Genomic DNA, 24,501 nt, shown 5'->3' with positions numbered 1-24,501 from the left:
ATTTCAAGTATTAAAGAAATGTAATCTATAAGCGGGGTTTTGTATTCGATTTTACTGCGAACAAATGTCTTTTATTACAGTCTTGGAGTGAGAAATGTCTCGTGAGAGGAATTGGGGAGATGGAACTCCTTCGCACGTACACGTTAATTTTGTGGGTGATTTTAAAGATATTTTCCGAATAACAAAGGAACATCCACTGTGAAGAGAACTCAATACTGAAAGTGGAGTAAAATATAAAATTAGTTTGACTAGAACTTCCACAAAGTAACTTAGTTCAATAAAATGCTTAACGGCATTTCTCCGGTTTTTTTACGTCCTGAGTTCAAATTCCGCCGAGGTTGAGTTTTGCCTTTCATTCTTTCGTGGGACGGCAAAATATGTACCAGTTGAGTACGCGGATCGATGTAATTGACTTATCTCTTCCCCCGAGATTGCTGGCCTTGTGCCAAAATTTGAAACCATTATTATTATTATTATGAAACCATTATTATATATTTTTTTTTTAACCATAGGAGTGGCTGTGTGGTAAGTAGCTTGTTTACCGACCACATGGTTCCGGGTTCAGTCCCACTGCGTGGCACCTTGGGCAAGTGTCTTCTACTATAGCCTCGGGCCGACCAAAGCCTTGTGAGTGGATTTGGTAGACGGAAACTGAAAGAAGCCCGTCGTATATATATATGTGTGTGTGTGTTTGTGTGTCTGTGTTTGTCCCCCAACATCACTTGACAACCGATGCTGGTGTGTTTACGTCACCGTAACTTAGCGGTTCGGCAAAAAAGACCGATAGAATAAGTACTAGGCTTACAAAGAATAAGTCCCGGGGTCGATTTGCTCGACGACCAAAGGCGGTGCTCCAGCATGGCCACAGTCAAATGACTGAAACAAGTAAAAGAGTATACGTTAGGATAGACTTAATTATTTATATTCTTTAAGTAGAAGTTTTTGATCCTCGTGTATTACACACTTCCTCTAAAAATGTGGCTTTGTAATGAATAAGTATTATTACCATAGCACATATATTAAATATATCTTCCCCGAGCACAAATCGTCTTTCTAACACTCTTTTTAGTCACATGACTTGTGTAAGGCTATCATTTGCAACTAGCGAAAGAGGAAACCTTAACAGAAAATTACTACTTGCAAACAAAGTTTAAGTATATACATTAACACCGAACAGTAACGGAATGATCCTATCATATCGAGAAGTCTATTACGATCTTTGCTTGTTCAAAATTGATTGAAGAAAAATAAACACGGCTCAGCTATTATCCTTTCTGATATGGTTTCATTTTATATTTATCGAGCAATTTGCTTAATTACTTTTCACGAAAAATCTTTGTTCGTTAAATTTGTGAGATATTTATTTCTTTTATTACTCCACTGCTCTGCTGCGAGCAAATATCGTGTAAGCGAAAAAAATTTTACTGCAACTGTGGAAATTACTGTATGTGGTACTCCGTCGGTTACGACGACGAGGGTTCCAGTTGATCCGATCAACGGAACAGGTTGCTCGTGAAATTAACGTGCAAGTGACTGAGCACTTCACAGACATGTGTGCCCTTAATGTAGTTCTTGAGAAGATTCAGTGTGACACAGAGTGCGACAAGTTTGGCCCTTTGAAATACAGGTACAACAGAAACAGGAAGAAAGAGTGAGAGAAAGTTGTGGTGGAAGAATTCTGAAGGGTTCGCCACCACACCCTGCCGGAGCCACGTGGAGCTTTAGGTGTTTTCGCTCAATAAACACTCACAACACCCGGTCTGGGAATCGAAACCGCCATCCTATGACCGCGAGTGCACTGCCCTTAACCACTAGGCTATTGCGCCTTCACGAAAATTACTATAATGCTCTTTTCTATAAGTTACTTTCATATTACTCTTTTACTTGTTTCAGTCATTTTGACTGCGGCCATGCTGGAGCACCGCCTTTAGTCGAGCAAATCGACCCCGGGACTTATTCTTTGTAAGCCCAGTACTTATTTTATCGGTGTCTTTTGCCGAACCGCTAAGTGACGGGGACGTAAACACACCAGCATCGGTTGTCAAGCCATGCTAGGGGGACAAACACAAACATATATATATATATATATATATATATATATATATATATATATACACATATATACGACAGGCTTCTTTCAGTTTCCGTCTACCAAATCCACTCACAAGGCATTGGTCGGCCCAGGGCTATAGCAGAAGACACTTGCCCAAGATGCCACGCAGTGGGACTGAACCCGGAATCATGTGGTTGGTTAGCAAGCTACTTACCACACAGCCTTATTACTTTTTTTTTGCGCCTTATTACTTTTTTTTTTTTACAAGCAAACTCACGATATTTTCGGCGCCTTCTGTTACTTTCCAGAATCGATTTCTGTACGGTACTGGCTTTGTAGATAAGCAGTAATTTTCCGATTAAGCTTCTTCTTTACTTTCTACTGGTGGTGGCTCACCACAAATTTATTATATTGCCTCTCGTTCCAGAAACACGAACATGCATCTAGAGAAAAATATATATATATTTAGCATGTATCAATAGTAAACTTAATAGGACGTTATTTCCTTGTGTCGCTTCGTTTTAGCTATCATTATATGTCATTATATTATTGTTCAATCATGAATTCATTTCAAGCTTATCGAACTCTTTACGCAGATTTACGCAAAAGAAAAATAGTATTTTTGGCACATGTGCGTCATATATATTCTTTCATCTAGCTTATCAGTAAGGCAGGGTTAAGTTGACTCCTGATAAGAAATGAACTAAGAAATTAAACTATGCTACATTCCTTCACATCACAATCTATGCCATTACAGCTGTCCAAAAGACAACCTACACCTCTTGAAGAATCCTATATTTATTCTTGGACACAGGACTTAATCCGTTAATCGGTTTAGCACTAACACTCGACTCATGGCTATCCTTAAAACAATCTATTGTATTGCAAGATTTCGGGCCAGGTTTCCCGCTTCATGATATATTCATCCTTTCTTACTATCAGCAGTGGGGGTATTGAAAACGTTATGGGAGCTGTAACTTACTTTTCTAAATAATAATGTATTAAATATAACCCACTGGAGCCAACATAGTCCTTAAACTTATTTGGAAAACATGTAAAATAGAAAACCTGCTCTAAACAAACTTTTAATCTGGTGAGTCATTATACACTTGTTTATTTTCTTTATCAAGATTGTCTAGAAAGCAAAACCTATGTTAACTGATATCACGCGCAGATACATGCAGTAAATATTTTATTTCCATTCGCCAGCCTTACAATAATACAAAACAACCTTTATGTTGTCTTTCAACATGGTAGAAGTGGTAGCTAAATTAACAAATCCACTGCTAAAAAAGAAAAAAATAATAATAAAATAATGTTCTAGCATCTTAGAAAAGACTAGTTGAGTAACATGACCCAAGCTGCAAAGTTTCAGAGACGACGGGTTGGTTGTATTTGAGCGCCTTCGATCTATGGTCAAAAAGTAATTTTAGTACTTACTTAACCTCGGTTGCATTTCCCACAGAAGGCTGAATAAATATCTTCTGAGGAGATGCACAAACACAGACATTTGATGTATGCCGTCCAAAGATAACGTATGTAGTTCACACTAAACATGCATTTCCTCGAACAGAGAGAAACATCGAGAAACCTCCTACACTGAGGTCATCACAAATTGAATTTGATGTAATTCAACGAAACTCAGTTATTACATATAAAGGAACTCTTATAACATTATTTATAAGTCACACGTTTAAAGAAATTTTTCACGGGTCGACATGTATAACTCATGTACATAGTATGAACATTCATTTAACCTGATCAGACAAAGAATTTGTTATCTTATCATATCGATAACACCTATTATAAATGACCTGTCACGTAGACATTTTTGTTTATTGTAATCGCTGCATACATTGGCCTAATTAAATAGGTGGTGAGTTGTGAGATATAAATAAGATTTATTTTCAAACGCATAAACGCTGAGAGAACAGCAGAGACTGGGTTAAATATCCATACAAAGCGAAAAAAAAAAAAAAAATTGCAAGCAACCAGCCACGAGATTCGAACTCACATCCCTTTGATTACCGGTCAAGTGCTTTACCAGTTTTACAAATTTTCCCGCTTTGTGTGGATATTTTATCCTGTCTCTGCTGTTCTATCGGCGTTTATGCGTTTGAAAATAAATTATCATATTTGTATCTCACAATACATTTCAGCGCTTCTAAAACAAACAATAGTTTGTTTACATTTGTCGCAATTTGTGGAGAGTTATTAAGATCACGTAGATTTTCTTTTGCAAACAACTTGCAGATGCAAATGTTACCAGTTGAAAATTCTGCATACCGGATGCTAATAAGTTTATGGGGTCATCAGAAGAGAATGCGCGCCGTTTCGGGGCCCACCTCTCGATGGCATCATTGCGCACCAACCCTACTCACAGAAATGAGGTTCCGCTTGCTAGATCAACTAGTTATCAGGTTTCGCTCAATATTCTTCTAGCTATTACTAACCAAATCCAGTGGCTCACGTTTTCCACTATAGTCTGGATATCACACATGGTATTTACCTTACGATGAGCTTGCACGTGAAATTAAAGTGCAAATGGCTGACCACTCCACAGACACGTGTACCCTTAACGTAGTTCTCAGGGAGATTCAGCGTGACAAGGCTGGTCCTTCGAAATATAGGTACTACTCATTTTTTGCCAGCTGAGTGGACTGGAGCAACGTGAAATAAAGTAACTTGCTTAAGGACACAACGTGACGTGTCACCGGGAATTGACCTCACGACCTTACGCTCGTGAGCACAATAACAAATGCGCACACACACACACACACACACAACACACACACACACACACACACACATATATATATATACACACACACACACACACATATATATATATATACACACACATGCACACACAACGGTTTTCTTTTCAGTTTTCTTCTACCAAATCCACTCACAAGGTTTGGTCGGTCCGAGGCTATAGTAGAAGACATTTGCCCAAGGTGCCACTGCAGTGGGACTGAACCTAGAAACCTGTGTTTGGGAAGCAAGCTTCTTATTTCTTTATTGCCCACAAGGAGCTAAACATAGAGGGGACAAACAAGGACAGACAAAGGGATTAAGTCGATTAGATCGACCCCCCCCCAGTGCGTAACTGGTACTTAATTTATCGACCCCGAAAGGATGAAAGGCAAAGTCGACCTCGACGGAATTTGAACTCAGAACGCAGTGGCAGATGAAATACTGTTAAGCATTTCTCCCGGCGCGCTAACGTCTCGGCCAGCTCCACACAACCGCGCCTTATATACTTCATGTATAGGTTCTCTACTTCTTGATTTCTCAATTACGTGCACATTACTTTGTATCACACATATATACACACGATACAATTTTAAGATAATAATGACCTTACTAATTTCATTACTTATCGTTTTTGTTTTTGCCGCCAGTCTTTAGTTTTCAAATTAATTTATTCTAAAATAACCAATCAATAACAATTTTGCTTTAGTTTTAAAAACCCCATCACCTCCACCCCAATTCTTCAACTTCTCTTTCGCACACTCACACCCATTTACCCCCCTCCCCATACATAGACACACTCCCACACTCACACCTACCCACACTCACACCTACCCACACTCATACACACATACACTCACACGTACATGCATACACACCCATATTCACACATATACAGACACACACACACTCACACATAGACGCTCTAACATGTACACGCTCTCAGACGTACTCACTCTAACACGTACACACACACACATGCGCTCACATACACACACACACTCACACGCTCACATACATGTTCACACGCTCTCTCTCACACACACACATATACACACACGCTCACATAATACACACACATGGTCACATACATACACACACATGGTCACATACATACACACACATGCTCACATACATACACAAACATGCTCACATACATACACACACGCTCACACACACACGTTCACACACACATACGCTCACATACACGCGCATCCACATACACACACACTCACACGCTCACATACATACACTCACACGCTCACATACACACACACACACATACATACACACACACACGCTCACATACATACACACACATGCTCACACACATACACACACTTTCTCTCTGTTCCTCTCTATTGATCCCTTTCTGTTCTTCCTCCTAATCGCTCTCGACGCCATTGTTATATCCCACATACCCTTTTTTTTTTCACCAGCTCTCTATCTCATTCCGTTCCTTTCACGTCATGGCCCCTTTTTGCAGGGCATGTACAAGCACTATAAACACAGACAAAATTCTGACGAAACAGATTATTTAATTAAAAAACACTCAACTGAACATCGTTTCATTTGATGCTTGTATTTACTTCATTGCATTTTCTAGTAAAACAACATGTACTGAGAAAGTTTTATTGGGTAATGAGAAGAATGATAAGCCCGTGGCAATTGGCCGTGGTCTGCCTTGGCAACATAAAAGATTCGTAAAATAAGTTCGTATGTCATGAAAAGAAGGCAGTTCTGGTATCTTAGACACAAGTGTTTAGCACGAAGAAGCTTCTCCAATTTTTTTTTACCTATATAGGCGCAGGAGTGGCTGTGTGGTAAGTAGCTTGCTTACCAACCACATGGTTCTGGGTTCAGTCCCACTGCGTGGCACCTTAGACAAGTGTCTTCTACTGTACCCTCGGGCCGACCAAAGCCTTGTTAGTGGATTTGGTAGATGGAAACTGAAAGAAGCTCGTCGTATATATATATATATATATATATATATATATATTTATGTGTGTGTGTGTTTGTTTGTGCGTCTGTGTTTGTCCCCCCAACATCGCTTGACGACCGATGGTGGTTTGTTTACGTCCCCGTCACTTAGCGGTTCAGCAAGAGTGACCGATAGAATAAGTACTAGGCTTGTAAAGAATAAGTCCTGAGGTCGATTTGCTCGATGGCCGCAGTCAAAATGACTGAGACAAATAAAATAATATATCTTTTATAATAACAATTTGAGAACAATAGCGTTGCTGGTCACGTGTTTTCAATGTGGTTGTTTCTCACAATAAAACAAATATAACAAGACACTACGAAAAGCAACTCTTCTTTCCTTTGTTGAAAATAAATAACAACTGACTGCTAGTGCAGCCCTCTTACCTTCTACAATGTTCTGCGTGATCAAGGGAGGGCTTCAAGAGTGTCTTTATTTGCCCGTAACTTTACTGACACTGAAAACAATTAGCGAAATCGTCGTACATACCACCGAAATTATTCAGTTTTGAGCGATGGCTAAGCATGTGTGTGTGTGTGTGTGTGTGTGCGTGATTTTATCCCCGCCACATATTCGTACGTGATGCATCTTATCATTTGATAGCCATCCATTATCTATGTTCCGGTTCAGGTGATGAGCTGGCAGAAACGTTAGCGCGCCGGGCAAAATTCGTAGCTGTACTTCGTCTACCGCTACGTTCTGAGTTCAAATTCCGCCGAGGTCGACTTTGCCTTTCATCCTTTCGGGGACGATTAAATAAGTACCAGTTACACACTGGACTCGATATAATCGACTTAATCCGTTTGTCTGTCCTTACTTGTCCTCTCTGTGTTTAGCCCCTTGTGGGTAGTAAAGAAATAGGTATTTCGTCTGCCGCTACGTTCTGAGTTCAAATTACGCCGAGGTCAACTTTGCCTTTCATCCTTTCGGGGTCGATTAAATAAGTACCAGTTACGCACTAGGGTCGACATAATCGAATTAATCCGTTTGTTTGTCCTTGTTTGTCCCCTCTCTGTGTAGCTCCTTGCGTGCAGTAAAGAAATAAGAATCGGTATCACACCGAGCGCCAAATACTTACCGGCATTTCGTCCGTCTTTACGTTCTAAGTTCAAATTCTGATCAGGTCGACTTTGCCTTTTCACCCTTTCGGGGGACGATGTAATCGACTATCCCCCTCCCCATAAACGCCAGTTTTGAGCCTATAGTAGAAAGGATTATGTTCTGATCAGTTTCTGTCTACTGTCACACGACCACGTGTTCTGTGGTGACTCTTAATATCAGTTGCTAATTTAAATGGTTTAGGAAAACCGTGACCAACAAGACACAACATCTCTACAGGGAGGCTTGTCTGTCTGTCTGTCTGTCGCTCTGTCTGTCTCTTTGTAGAATGATACTCTTACGCACTGTCATTTGTCTTTGCTATTCTGTGTATAGGCACAGGAGTGACTGTATGATAAGTAGCTTGGTTCCGAGTTCAGTCCGACTGCGTGGCACCTTGGGCAAGTGTCTTCTACTATAGCTTCGGGCCGACCAAAGCTTTGTGAGTGGGTTTAATAGACGGAAACAGAAAGAAGCTTGTCGTATATGTGTTTGTCCCCCCCCCCAACATCGCTTCACAACCGATGCTGGTGTGTTTATGTCCCCGTAACTTAGCGGTTCGGCAAAAGAGACCGATAGAATAAGTACTAGGCTTACAAGGAATAAGTCCTGGGGTCGATCTGTTCGACTAAAGGCGGTGCTCCAGCATGACCGCAGTTAAATGACTGAAACAAATAAAAGAATTTTAAAAAAAGAACAAAGAAGAACATTCGTTTTTTTTTCTATCATCTTCTACTTGTTTCTGATACTGAAATCCGGCCATGCTGGAGCGCTGCTTTGAAGGGTTTAGTCGAACAAATCGACCCCAATACTTAAGTCTGGTACATATTCTATTGCTTTCTCTTGCCAAACTGCTAAATTATAGGGACGTAAAAAAAGAAAACAAAAACATCGGTTGTCAAGTAGTCGCGGGAACACACACACACACACACATATATATATATACGAAAAATTAATTTGTGAAGGTGTCATTAATTCTATTATTATCCAATGTATAATAGAATTAATAGAATTAATGACACCTTCGCAAACTAATTTTTCCTGAATTATTTTTCTCGTAAATTGTATCGAGATTATTTTACACTGGTGGCTGCTGTGATTTCGGCGCAAAACGAATCAGTTGCAGCACAGACTTCAAAACGATGGGTTGGGAATCTCTAATCATTGTAACGCGTGCTGAAGAAGCTAAGGCTTATTTTGCCAGTGCAGAAACCGGTCCACGTGGGTTCAGATACTTAAATGTATGTTAGTAGATTGCCTTAACCTGATTTTGCCTTCATTTGATTTCTGTAGTTATCATCAGTGTATTTTTGGCGATTTAATAAGAGTTTTGACTGTTATTTCAAGCAGGTAGACATACTTACTATGTCTTTTGATTAATATTATATATATATATATATTATATATATATATATATATATACGGCGGGCTTCCACATAGTTTCCTGTCCATCAAATTCATCCACTAAGCATTAGTCGGTCTGGGGCTATAGTTGTAGATACTTCCCCATGATACGGCACAAGGAAGCTAAACCCCAAACCACGTTGTGGCCAAGAGAACTTCTTAACCAAATAACCCTGCCTACACCTGTCTATAAATTTTGGTCCACAGTTAGCACTGACAGATGCAAACATCTTTTTCTTCACATGGTATATCATTGTGAACACGAAAATAGGAAATCGATCGGCCTTGCTCCAATCAACAGTCTGGAGTTGTAGCAAAAACATAATAACAAACAATAAGCAGATATGCGACTGCAAGAACTGCTGTTCTATCTTCTCTCTGCTTCGCACACGTCATCTTTAATTGGTTGAGACAAACGTAAATGAGATTTTCAACCCAAGCAATGCAATTGTGAATTCTAAACCGTTAAACTCTTTGACTGGTATTACAATTCTGCACCTCCATTTACAGCTGACATCTTTTGTGAAACACAATATAAACACATTCCAGTAGGCCTGCACATTCTGTGGAAACCTGACAAATTAGCTCCTCCTTTGCATCAGTAAAAACACACAAACCATAGGGTTGGAGAGAAATTTTATACTGGAGGGTCATGTGGAATTAAGAGGAATTCTTTAAAACGGTATTTAAGAAAATTTTACTGCATAAGCTGGAAAATGTACACTTATTGTACGAAAAATGTTGGTCAATCTTTCAACACACACACACACACACACATATATATATATATATATATATAATATATATATATATATATATATACTCTTTTACTTGTTTCAGTCATTTGACTGTGACCATGCTGGAGCACAGCCTTTAGTCGAAAATTCTACCCCAGGACTTATTTTCCGTAAGCATAGTACTTATTCTATCGGTGTCTTTTGCCGAACCGTTAAGTTATGGGGACGTAAACACACCAACATCGGTTGTCAAGCGATAGAGGTGGTGGGGGAGGGAAAACCCAGACACAAAAATACCCCCCCCCCCACACACACACACATATAAGACGGACTTCTTTTAGATTCCGTCTACCAAATCCACTCACAAGGCTTTGGTCGGCTCGAGGCTATAGTAGAAGACACTTGCCCAAGGTGCCACACAGTGGGACTGAACCCAGAACCATGTGGTTGAGAAGCAAGTCATGCTGTAGTATCACACAGTTATGCCTGCGCCTATTTCTTTTGTAGTTTTCTTTCTTTAGTAGTCATGGTGTCCAAGAGAAAGCCAAAGGCCGATACAGCTTGGCACCAATGATGTCACAGCTCATTTCTACAGCTGAGTGAACTGGAGCGATGTGAAATAAAGTGTCTTGCTCAAGAACACAAAGCAGAGCCCGGTCCGAGAATCGAACTCACTACATCATGATTGTGAGCCCGGCGCTTTAACCATTGAGCCACGCATATTTCCTCACAGTCAAAAGGCTACTGCTTCATTTGCATATACCGGATTTTATTCAGACAGGCGGCTATTCGCAACATCAGTGAATTTTTTTCCCCTATAGCAGAGACAACGAATTTTCGTATAAACATGCAAGAATATTCGTATTTTGTGGCGTTACTATTTTATTTTATCTGTATTCTATTGCAGGTTCCAGAAAGGGAACGACAAAAAGTAAACAAATTGACATCACTGAAAGACTTGCAGGAGTTTTTACATGTAAACGGTAAGTTCGACTCTTTATGTTCCTCATGTTTACGTCAACGGACAACTAAAGTCAACCACCTCTCTGTAATATGCTTGTATATACGTATATTCGTTGATTCTTAGGCTAGTTTCAGTCTTAGGGTTATCACCATGTTGAGACACCGGACTGAACTTGGATGGGATTTTAATTAATCGTATCGATCTTTTTATTTATTTTAGTGTGAAACTTATTTTATTGATTCATGTGTGGAACTGCTTATGTTACGGAAAATAATGGGGCACTATTAACAATGGTTTCTTGACTGACAAAAGCACAGACATGGAACTGAACGCGCACACACGTCTGTATGCATCTGTGTATATATAGTAGTATTGCGTGTATGTGTATTCAGCTATAGGATCTTTTCGGTTTGAACGGCAGTTTTTTAAAATAATTTCCACGTAACTAAACACTTTTAAACTTCATATACTGGAAGAATGTGTTTATGAAACATCTTTTTCTCTTGGCTTTATTGAGAAAATTCTATAGTTTGTAAGATATTTGTTGTTTTTTTTCTTCAATTTCTGCAATTTCAACCAATTAATGACGTCTATTGATGTGAAAACATTCTGTGCCGTATGAATATTCCCTCGTTTAAGAAACAGATTGGGTTTATTTACATTTGGGAAGAAAAAAATATACCCTTCCCCCCACCCCTAACCCTAACCAACCCTAACTCTAATCCTAACCCTAAAACAGATTGAAATGCAATAGATCGATACTAGGGTCATAATTATAGGTGACAATTTCATATGACACCGCTAGAAAAACTGCCGTTCAAACCGAAAACATCCCAGCTATATCTCTATATATTTTTGTATGTGTGTATAAATGTGTGCGTGTGAGCATTTATCAGTGAATGCGTATATGTATACATGTGTTTGTGAATATGTGCAAATAGAAGTGTATCTACGTGTGATATATGTGTGTGTGTACACACGAGACATAGCATCTGTTCAGTATGTTTACCAAGTCCCTTTCACAAAGTATTGTTCAACCTGAAGAGTATATTTGTCGCGATGCTTGTATGTCGTTGTTTGTTTGCGTGCGAATCCGTAATGATAAAAATGGGAACATTATATATTTTTGCTGAAAGATGCAGCGAACAAGCGAATATAAAGTTCCAATAGTTGCCGGTGATAAAATTGCAAGACTAGAAATCGTGCTCAAGAAGTTAACATAATAATGATTATTAATCCCTTGATACTTAAGTGAGAGGGAAAGAGAGAGAGAGAGAGAGAGAGAGAGAGAGAGAGAGAGAGAGAGAAAGAAGGAAAGAAAAAAGAAAGAAAGAGGGAAAGAAAGAAAGAGAGAGAGAGAAACAAAGAAAGAGAGAAAGAAAGAAAGAAAGAATCTGCTCAGTATTTTTACCAAATTCCTCTCGCAAAGTTTGGCTTTGATTTAAACGTAGCAGACAATAATATTCCATCCCAAAGGGCTCGAGAATAAAAGTACCATTAACATACTGCCAGCTAATTACTCTTTAATCTAATGGATAAATTCTTCCTGACTCAGCTAGTGCTTGAACTAACAAGACAGAATAAAATTATCTTGGATCTAATATTAACAACCCACTCTAGTTCCGTTCACAGTATTTCAGTTGAAAAAAAACTCTCCTCTCAGACCACAACATGATACTCAGCAATTTTAATTCCCGGTATATCAAAACCAAACCAGCCAGTCCTACTCCACGGCACTCATTTGACAACATAAATTCCCACAAAGCGGACTGGGGAGGGAATTAGAAAGAATCTGTCCTTCATCGACTGGTCTTTCACTCTCAGTTCCACTCATATTAAGACCGCATGGCAACACTTTGAGAACATTGTTACCTGTACATGCTCAAAACACGCTCCTACGAAATCCACTAACACAAACAGAAACCGGCTACCCAAAAAGAAAAAAAAACACTCATCAGGCGCATCAAAAGAGTAAAAAAAAAACAAAACAATCAATTAAAATACTCCTACATACAACAACCACATTCAACAACAATGAAAAGGCTAGAGTTGGAAAAACTTCATCTGCAGACCGACATGAAAACCTCCATTGAAAATTAAGAGATGCGGAGGAACAATGGGTAATCAAAAACATCAAACAGAACCCAAAAGTGTTCTACGCTTATGCAAATAAGTATAGAATCGCAGTCTCACCCATTGGGCCATTGATTGATGATAACGGCATTCCTCAACACGATGCTAAGGAAATGGCAGAAATTCTGCAGAAACAATACTGATTGACAACCGATTTCTATCCGCATGTGCATGGGCGCATAATCTACATTTTGTATATCCACGTATGTATGTGTGTGTGCACGTAGAGATGTGTATATGAGCATAGTGATGCGTGCATGGGTATATATGCATGTGTATGTGCGTGTATCCGCAGACATATATATGTATATGTGTGTTTGTATGTATATGTACACGCGTGTGTGAGTATGTATATAGATATATACACATACGTGTGTATTTGTGTGTGTATATGTGTGCATATGCGGATTCTATGAACGATGTTTTACTTTCCCCATGCCTATTGGACTAATTTCCCTTTATTCAACGTTTAATTTTTTCACAGTGTTTCTGATGAGATGCCGGCGCAGACTTCAGCCCCGGCATCCGAAACTCTGAGTTTTATTATGACAACCAACTAATTGTCACATATTATATTTATAAATATTTATATATATATAACTGTATATATCTGCGTGTATATGCAAATATACGTACGTAAACAAAACAAAATTACTTAAATAACTCAGTACAAAAGGTTGCTCTACTTTATTTGTACGGAGACTAAAAAGTGTCGACATACATACCAATCGTAACTTTATCGTATTTTTCATTACTCTTTTACTCTTTTACCTGTTTCAGTCATTTGACTGCGGCCATGCTGGAGCACCACCTTTAATCGAGCAACTCGACCCCGGGACTTATTCTTTTGTAAGCCCAGTACTTATTCTATCGGTCTCTTTTGCCGAACCGCTAAGTGACAGGGGCATAAACACACCAGCATCGGTTGTCAAGCAATGCTAGGGGGACACAGAGACACACAAGCACATATATATAAACATATATACGACGGGTTTCTTTCAGTTTCCGTCTACCAAATCCACTCACAAGGCTTTGGTCGGCCCGAGGCTATAGTAGAAGACACTTGCCCAAGGTGCCACGCAGTGGGTCTGAACCCGGAACCATGTGGTTGGTAAGCAAGCTACTTACCACACAGCCACTCCTGCGACATTGTAGATATAAAACAAAATAAACTCTAACAAATACGGCAAGCAATTAATATTCTGCATTGCCATCTCTATCACTAAGCTCTGATTTGAAGCGCCATCCACCCACAATGGAATATTCCTGTACATTTTGGTAAAACGAAGATTATAAACTATTTTTATTAATTTATTTATTTATAATCTTTTACTTAAGTCTGTTGACTGCGGCCATGCTGGGGCACTGCCTTGAATTTTTGTCGAACGAATCGACCTCAGTACTTATTTTTTATTTCATTATTTTTTTTACAGCCAGGTACTTATTCTATCGTAATCTTTTGCCAACCCGTTAAGTTATGGAAACGTAAACACGCCAACGAAGGCTGACAAGCGGTGGGGAAGGCATAGCAAATATACACACCCATCATACACACACATCATACACATACACATCATACACACACAATCGCACATATATATATATATACACGATTAGCTTCTTTCAGTTTCCATCTACTTCTCACAAGGCTTTGTTCGGCCCGAGGCTATATTAGAAGACATTTGCCAAGATGCCACGTAGAGGGACTGAACCCGAACCATGTGCGTAGGAAGAAATTTCTTACCACAGTCACACCAGTGGCTACAAGCAGAGAATTTTTATATAGCGAAATTCTGTGCAATTATTTCGTTAAATTAGAATATTGTGTCTACTAAATAAATATTTTCTCATATAGATTATTATTTTAATTATTAAAGCAGCGAGCTGCCAGGATTGTCACCACACCAGCCAAAATACATTGGGCATTTCGTTCGTCTTAACGTTTCGAGTTCAAATTCCACCGAGATCAACTTCCCTTTTCATCCTTTTGGGACTCGATGAAATAAGTTCCAGTTCCGCATTGGTGTCGATGTAATCAACAAGTCCTCTTCCCCCGAAACTTCAGGCCTTGTTGTGCCTATAATAAAAAAGGATAGGTCGTATGGTAAAAGTTTGGTTCCCAACCACATGGTTCCAGGTTCAGTACCATTGCGTAACACCTTGGGCAAGTATTTTATACTATAGCCTCGGGCCGATCAAAATGTATGAGTGAATTTGCTAAACGGAAAGTGAAAGAAGCTTGTCGCGTGTGTGTGTGTGTAGATAGATATGGTTGGTCAACAAGTTCGTTCGCTTTTTATCTTTGCTCATGCGTATTCGTTAGATACATTAACGTAGCTCGACGCGAACTTGCGACTTGACAGGTTATATTTTGTATGCTTGCTTTCACTTTGAAAATGGAGAACCAAAACAAATATTATCGACACGACATGCCATTTTCATATTTTAAAAACAGAAAGAAACGGAAACCTGCAAGAAGACAAATGCTGTGTCGGGGTTAGAGCATGAACATACCAGAAAAGATTTCTAAGATTTCAGTTGGGAAATTCTTCTATTCGAGAAGCACCACGCTCCGCCTGGTCATATGAGATTAATAGCGACAAAGTGAAGGAATTAGTCGACACCAACCCCCGTTAAACGACCAGGATGGTCGTATGGTTTCCCATAATATTCAAATCGAATGTTGGAAACGTCTGCATCAGCTTGGTTACATTAGCAAGCTCAATGTTTGGTTCCCGCATCAATTGAATGAGCGGGGCATGGCCCAACGAATGTCCATCTGCAATTCGTTGAAGATGCGTGAAGAAAACGATCTGTTATTGAAGAGAAAGGTAGCAGACGAGGAGACATAACGATGTTAAGCGCAAATGATGATGGGGTGAAATGTGGCAACCTACCACAAACAACCTCCAAAGCAGGACGTCGCCCAAAGAAGACTATGCTTTCCTTTTATCGTTTTACGAGCTTCTTCCCGCAAACAGGACCATCAGTTCGAATGCTTACTTTGAGCAGCTGGACCAATTAAATGCAGCGATTCACCAGATGCCTCCAGAACTTGGCATGGGTATTGTCTTTCGGCACGACAATACACACTTTTTTGCATAAGCGGCAGACGTTACTGCAGATTAGCTGGGGTGTTTTGCTTCACCTTCCATATTTGCCCGACCTTGTTCCTTCAGATTTCCACCAGTTTTGGTCTCTTCAAAATTCATTGAATAGGCAGACCTTCAACTCTGAAGAGGATGTATAAATTCACTGGAAGAGTTCTTCATCAGTAAAGACAGGAAATTCTTTTATCAGAGAATAATGGGTCTGCCCACATGAATGCAGAAGACACCGAAATTAAATGGTAATTATATCATTGATTGGTGGGGGCGCATGGCTTAGTGGTTAGGGTGTCAGCATTATGATCGTAAGATTGTGGTTTCGATTCCTGGACCGGGCGACGCGTTGTGTTCTTGAGCAAAACACTTCATTTCACGTTGCTCCAGTCCACTCAGCTGGCAAAAATGAGTAACGCTGCGATGGACTGGCGTCCCGTCCAGCTGGGGAACACATACGCCATAGAAACCGGGAAATCGGGCCCATGAGCCTGGCTAGGCTTTAAAAAGGGCGCGTTTATATTTTATTTATATCATTGATTGAATAAATCGCTTTATGTTTAAATCTTGTATTATGTTCCTGTAAAAAAAGAGAGAACGATCTTTTTGACCAACCCAATACACACACACACACACACACACACACACACACACACACACACACACAGAGTCAGTAAATAAAGGAGCAGGATGAAAATCAGGTTATTGTCTCAGTCAGCAATCATGCAAATCCTAGCAAACAATCCAGTAAAACAAAGTATTCCATACTAACTGAAAATATAGGAAATTTATATCAACGGCAGGAGTATAAAATAAAATGAAAGAAAGAATTAAGATATTGGTATCGCATTTATAACCCAACTATCGTTTCAATAACAGATGGGAGAGATAAATCATTTAACATGCTAGAACCAATATAAACAATGATTATGTAATTTCATGCGTTATTAAATGGATCCCGATTCTGTCATCTCACCATGGCCTTGGAAAAGAGGCTTCTTTTATGAAATTGCGTAATCATTGTTTATATTTTATTCCAGTATGTTAAAGGATTTATCTAACCCATCTGTTATTGAAACGACCGCAACCGGATAATAAATGAGATAGCAATCTCTTCATTCGTTTATTCATTTTATAAACATATTGGATCATATACGCTCGCGCGATGGGCTTCTCTCTGCACATATATCGCCTCTCAAGTTCCACTTAGAAAGAATTGGTCAACAACGACGCTAAAATAGAAGATACTTGCCCAAAATGCTGTGAAGTAGCATTTTTGTTTAGTACCATGCATTTTCGAGCCTAACCATGTATAATACAAATAATTTTTTCAGCAACACGGGACTTCTTCCCCCATTATCTCTCTATATATAAACGGCAGTTTGTCTGTCTGCGTGTCTGTGTGTCTGTTAGGTTGTACCCTCACTCTGACCACGGCTTTCAACCGATTCTGATGAAACTTGACACACACATAGCCCAATGTCATAATTCAAAACTAACGCAGCGAAAATTTTGAAAAGTTCCCCCAGTTCTGAAAAAAATCGATAAATTCGACATGGGGTCGAGAATCAGAAACACAAACCACAGACTGTCTAGGGGACGCAACTCGACCTTTTTTACTCTCAAAAAAATTTACCATCATTTTTTCCCCATTTTTTTTTGCTGTTTTTTGGCTATAACTCTCTAAAAATGCTTTATAGTTATTTCCCTTACAAACCCGAGCAACGCCGGGCGATACTGCTAATAATGTATAACGCCTCGTACGTTTCTTGACAAAAAAGAAAAAGAAAAACATTGTTCCATTGGTGGATAGTGGAGGAAGTATAATGACCAGTTGAATAGTTATCACCTTAACCGAACTATAAACTCACTGTGTAGCTCGATTTTTGTCCTTGAGTAGCAACTGTTATTTTCTATTTGCTTTTTCCTAGAAAGTATGAAAAATGGCAAATATTTCATTCAAACTTTACTCTTGTTATATCTATTCAAACCCCCAAAGAATCATTCTCAACACATGGTTATGATGCTCCCCTACCCCATTGCCATTGATGAGAGTTGCACATATCGTCAGCCGCTAAAGGACATCTTCAAGTGGTAACGGCCAAGTAACTGACAAGCAAATCTGTGCTGTTGAGCAGAATATTTGCTATAACGATATTCCTGTTTCAGCAACTCAGCGCTGAATCTGTCCGAAATGTAGTGGAAAATAGGTCAGTTTCAAAAGATTGATGACCAGGTCACAAAAGCAAAATTTAAAGGAAATAGTAGTCATTTCATTTGGTTTCTAAACAGAAGCAAATAGGAAACAGCATTTATTAAACAACAAATACAAAAATTCTTTAAAATGAAAATTCTGTTACACAATATGATATATCCTAATGGATTTCGTTTTGGACGCTATAAGATAATATATTTTCAAGAATACCACTCACTGTCGATGACATGATACAATCCATAAAGAGAAGTATTCCAAGAAACTGATGCCAATAAAGAAACTCCATGCCAAAGTGTGCTTGAGAGTAGAAACTATACAAGAATGTGTAATTACTAAAAGGAGATTTTTTTAGTAATCAGGAGTTTGTATTTAATTGCAATTTGAGAATCTGAAATACTTGTATTTTCTAAATTTGTTGTAAGTACGTCCCCAGTAAGGTTATTTGTAATAATCAGCCTGTTTTATTTCCTTCTCTCTCTATAACAGAAACTGTATGCTTATATTTGAGTCCTTGTATGTGTGTGTATGCATGCGTATGTTTAAATGTGGGTGTATATAAATACGTATGTTTATATATGCGTAAGTATGCATGTGTAGTGTTTGAGTGAGTGCATTTGTGTATTAGAAATTATTTTAACCTATTAATATCTTTTTTTTTCTATCTTTTACTTGCTTCAGTCATTTGACTGCGGCTATGCTGGAGCATCACCTTGAAGAGTTTTAGTGGAACAAATCGACCCCAGGAGGACTTTTTTTAAAACCAAGTCCTTATTCTCTCGGTCTCTTTTGCCGAACCGCTAAGTTACGAGAACGTAAACACATCACCAGTGGTGGTGGGAGAGACATGTACGACAGGCTTCTTTCAGTTTCCGGTTAACTAATCGACTCACAAGGCTTTGATCGTCCGAGGCTACAGTAGAAGACACTTGCTCAAAGTGCCACGCAATGGGACTGAACCCTGAACCATGTGGTTGGGAAGCAAGATTCTTACCACAAAGCCACGCCTGCGCCTATATAAACTTTTAAATATAAGCTAAAAAAAAAAGCAAAAAAACAAAACAAATTTAAACATAATATTATGATAAACTACTTGTTTCCTACAATCACTACAACCGCCACAGTGACAATAACAACATCAACAATATCAATAATTACAACAGACTTCGAAATGTGAATAAATAAACAAACAAAATCAATAATATACCGCCCACCTCCAATCTGTGTTTATTTTATCATGTTCGTTTATGGTGGGGTCGTGCTGTGGTACATAGTTAACTACGCTAAAGACGGTGGGACGGGCAAGCTACCTGGTTATGTGTTTATTCATTAGAAATATGTTCTGAATATTGCTTTGATCTTTAATCTTTTGTTTAGTTATTCTGTAGAGCATAGATGGGTTTTCAACTAACCTTTTATTAATTTTTGTTTTTGTGTTGTGGAGGATATTTCTGTTACGCCTTGCAAACACATCGTGGTCCAGTGAGAGAGTGTTGTATCGGTAGTACTTGTATTACCAATATAACAGTTTAAGTCGTGATGTTTACAACTTTCACATTTGCAATGCAAACATAAATGTATTGTTTTCGTATTTGAGAGTTTACCTTATGTCACTACGATAGCTTACTGGGTATCATAGTGGGCTCTGTAACATATCAACAATCAAAGTAAGATCGAAATGTTTTTAATCTGATGACGATCTGCTTAGTTTGTTTTTCTTAACAGTCGAGACTTGAGAGAGTATTTTTGATCGTTATTATTAATCCGATATAACCTTTTCGCTTTCTTCGTATTGATGTCTATATTTAAATATTTATTTGTTTAACCTCTGTCTTACACTTGACTGTGGCAAGACTTCATTATCAATTTATCTCTCTGTTCAGACAGTTTAGCTTGAAAAGTAAGTTCACTACATTATTATTTCTCACATTACAGTAATGATTAATGAACAATTTTAGATTTTTACAAAACTAGATTTTAATTTCACAAGTGCAATTATTTTGATTAAATATTCATGCTTTTCTTTTCTCTTTTTCCCTGTTTTTCAGATGGCGATTTCCAATATGCCAGTAGTAAGTATTCTTATTTAATTTTTGAGAACAATTTCTATTAAGACTTGAAATTGTTCCAACGTTTCATCGATGGTGAATTTTCAGAATCGTTAGAGCATTGATATTTAGTTTACGCACCTTAATATTCAGAGTTCAATTCCTACTATTGACCCATCTAAGGTCGATAAAATAGAAGTACCGTAAATCCTCGAGTATAGTCCGCCCTTGAGTATAATACGCAGGGGATTTTTAGGGGGCTGTACTTCTGAAAAACCTAAACCTTGTGTATAATACGCACCCCTTCTCTAACTTGAGTCAAGGAGGTCTATATAACGTCCTTGGTTTGTAAAACTGTATACGGTAATGTCCTTTATTATTATTGTATATATAACATAATGCAAACGTGTAACTTTTTTGTGCATTTTGTTTGCAGAAAATAAATAACAGTAATAACGTTTAATAAATATTGCTTATTGCAAGTTATAGATGATTCTTTTATGACTTCATTGCTTTCAGGCTTAGCTTAAGGTATTTTCGCGCCCGACATCACAAAATGCGTCTGAATAAACATTGCCGGACAGCAAATAGACTCGGACATTACTTAGAAAATAATTTTCATTTTTAACCTCGTATATAGTACGCACTAGGGATTTTGACCTTTAAATTTTGGGGAAAAAATACGGATTATACACGAGGCTTTACGGTACGTCTGGCTTCGTTTATCATGCGTGTTTAGTCTAAAAAGGAGAAAGTGTCACATGGATCAGTGATAAATGAATACTAGAACAACCGGGGAAACAAAGGGTTTCGCTCCGAGACCCCAAAGTTGTCCTCCTAACTTATATAACACTTTCAAAAATATTTTAAACACACCTTATGATATTTTTTCGTGTTTGGGAAGATATTTTATAACACATCATAATAAAAAAGACAAACAACTGAAAAATATCAACAAGCAGAATTTTTGCACGATATCTGACCCTTGTTATCCTAAATCATTCCTTGATAAGTGTAACAGGATTCACAACTGAACGTGCTGTTTTCCCCTGAATTAGAGATCAATGAATCGGTAATTAACGAGGACAGGTATATTAGTTATGAACAAGGATCAGTTTATATCCTTTTAATCCACTTTGGGTATAAATAGAATTATTATAAAAGGAAAAAAATTTAAAAGGATTAAGATTAATTATTGTACGTTTCTGAGTAAACTTTTGTGGTCTCAGTTTGATCCAAGATCATAATGATGTAAATCATAATGGTTTAAGTAGGAAACAAAATGTTATTGGCTGAAAGAATGTACTTAGTTTATAAATTTACTGCTAAAGCTGCTGCCTTCATCGCAGACCAAAAAAATTGTCGGTGCATCTTCAAAGCTGAGTTTTCTACTGTTGTCAGCAAATTGGCAATGATTGATTGAAAGCGGTGTGTCCTCATGACTTCTACCATGATAGCTTAAAAAAACCAAACAACTAAAGATTAATGGTATAATACTATTTAGTTTAGAGGTGAGCGTTTGGCCAATCTGATTCGCAAGGAGCCCTGCAAGCGTCGATTTGTGAGTTCGATTCAGCCTGAGGTTAGTTCCTCATTTTATAAGGCAGGGGAGCTGGTAGAAACGTTAGCACGCCCGGCAAAATGCGTAGCCGTATTTCGTCTGCCGCTACGTTGTGAGTTCAAATTCCGCCGAGGTCGACTTTGCCTCTCATCCTTTCGGGGTCGATTAAATAAGTACCAGTTACGCATTGGGGTCAATATAATCGACTTAATCTGTTTGTCTGTCTTTGTTTGTCCCCTCTGTGTTTAGCCCCTTGTAGGTAGTAAAGAAATAGGTATTTCGTCCGCCGTTACGATCTGAGTTCAAATTCCACCGAGGTCGACTTTGCCTTTCATCCTTTCGGGGACGATAAATTAAGTACCAGTTACGTACTGGGGTCGATATAATCGTCTTAATCCGTTTGTCTGTCCTTGTTTGTCCTCTCTGTGTTTAGCCCCTTGTGGGTAGTAAAGAAATAGTTATAATACTATTTAGTTTAGTTTTTTAAAAGGCCTGAATCATAAAACATCTGCAGAGAAGATACACGGAAGGGAAAGTTGTTGGTCACGTTTTCAATGTTTCTTTGATTGATGATAATGACGATGGTGGTGGAGGTGGTCACCAAAACGCACGTGTTACTGCTACAAAAATATCTAATAATCCGTAATCTTTGGATTATAGATCTGGTTCAAGGATAGCGGATAACTAGATATCGTTATGTGTCATTTCTTGTTGCGTAGCCCCAATTCTTATCACAGAGTGAATTCTGCTAAAGTCCTAGACTGCTGAATAATTAAAGTGAGTGAAAGATAGAGTTGCCTCTCACGTCAAAGAAAGTCCACCGAGCAGGCTTCCAAACAGTTTCCGCCAATCCAGTTTTCTTCACCTGCTTCAGTAGACCTGAGATTATGTAGAGACAGCAAAATCAAGAACAATATCAGATTCTTGCGTGCCTTGCAGCTCTACACCTACCCGTATGTACCTGGGTCGTGGGCGCTTCGCTGCAGAGTAACAGAAATGATACAGGCATAAATTGCCAAGTCATGGCGATACTCTTTTACTTGTTTCAGTCATTTGACTATGGCCATGCTGGAGCACTGCCTTTACTCGAGCAAATCGACCCCAGGACTTATTCTTTGTAAGCCTAGTACTTATTTCTATCGGTCTCTTTTGCCTGCCGAACCGCTAAGTTACGGGGACATAAATACACCAGCATCGGTTGTCAAGTATTTATTGTGTGACTGTGTGTCTATCAACATATAGACAATGCAACACAAACTTCAAAAAGATACTTATTTCTTTACTACCCACAAGGGACTAAACACAGAGGGGACAAACAAGGACAGACAAAGGGATTAAGTCGATTACATCGACCCCAGTGCGTAACTGGTACTTAATTTATCGACCCCGAAAGGATGAAAGGCAAAGTCGACCTCGGCGGAAATTGAATTCACAACGTAACGACAGACAAAATACCGCTCGGCATTTCGCCCGACGTGCTAACGCTTCTGCCAGCTCAGATACTTTCACTTTGAATAATTTATGAAGATACATGCACAAATAAATATTTTTACTGGCAGCATAGCGATGGGAGAACAACAACGAAGTAACAATAACAGTAATACAATGTAAACTTATTTCTAAATTCATATTTTTTTCTGTTTTTTTTTTTTTGTAGCAAATGAAATTGTCAATGCTGATTTTTGCTCACCCCGGTTGACTACAATAGAGATTCCTCAACCAACAGAATACAACAAGTATTATTGGCCAAAATGTACCCGAGTAAAAAGATGTGGAGGTTGTTCTGAACACGAGTCACTTGCCTGTGTTCCCACTGCTAAAGGAAAAGTTTTTAAAAAAGTACAAGTAAGTTCTCTTCTCTCTCTCTCTTCTGTTGTAATTTCATTCACCTAGAAGATACCATATTAATCCTTTAGCATTCACATTACTCTGTCATTTGTAAAAAAAAAAAAGTGTTGGGGGTGGTATTAATGACCAGAGGATTGCACTTAGAAAATTACCCTCTGAGGCACAAGTCCTGGCAAGAGTTGTTTATGGAAGATCAGTAATTGCCCATGCATACCACCTCGCTTCTCCACTCCACTGATGTTAACCAAGGGAAAGGCAAAGGCCGGTTCAGCTTGGCACCAGTGACGTCATAACTCATTTCTACAGCCGAATGAATTAGAGCAATGTGAAATAAAGTGTCTTGCTCAAGAACACAACACACAGTCTGGGCTGGGAATCGAACTCACAACCTCATGATTGTGAGTCTGATGCTCCAACTATAGAGCTATATGCCTTCACATATCACATGCAATGCTTATTTATTTACATCGTTTTGAACCAATTATGCCTTATATTGTAACTTCAAAATTTTGATGTGATTATTTCTTTCATTTTTAGAATGATGTAGAGTATTGTGAAGAATATTAGGGCTAGATATAGCCAGCTTAAATCTTAAAAGAATAAGCAA

The 24,501-nt window shown here is 38.6% G+C and overlaps 1 protein-coding gene across 2 annotated transcripts in view; it reads left to right on the top strand.

Moving 5' to 3' along the window:
* The window catches only part of LOC115218638 (vascular endothelial growth factor D), a 55,764-nt gene that overhangs the window by 24,976 nt on the left and 6,287 nt on the right, over nt 1-24,501 (top strand). For both annotated transcript variants that reach the window (XR_005001681.1, XM_029788555.2), the window contains exons 2-4: nt 10,935-11,010; nt 20,486-20,509; nt 23,704-23,891. Coding sequence is in view for 1 of the 2 variants with exons in the window: in XM_029788555.2 (XP_029644415.1) it covers nt 10,935-11,010; nt 20,486-20,509; nt 23,704-23,891 (288 nt within the window). In the remaining variant the exon portion in view is untranslated. The remainder of the gene's footprint in view (nt 1-10,934; nt 11,011-20,485; nt 20,510-23,703; nt 23,892-24,501) is intronic.

The sequence above is a fragment of the Octopus sinensis genome, linkage group LG13, assembly GCF_006345805.1.
Source record: "Octopus sinensis linkage group LG13, ASM634580v1, whole genome shotgun sequence".
In the NCBI taxonomy this organism is placed as follows: domain Eukaryota; kingdom Metazoa; phylum Mollusca; class Cephalopoda; order Octopoda; family Octopodidae; genus Octopus; species Octopus sinensis.
This window is presented reverse-complemented; position numbering and strand designations above follow the sequence as displayed.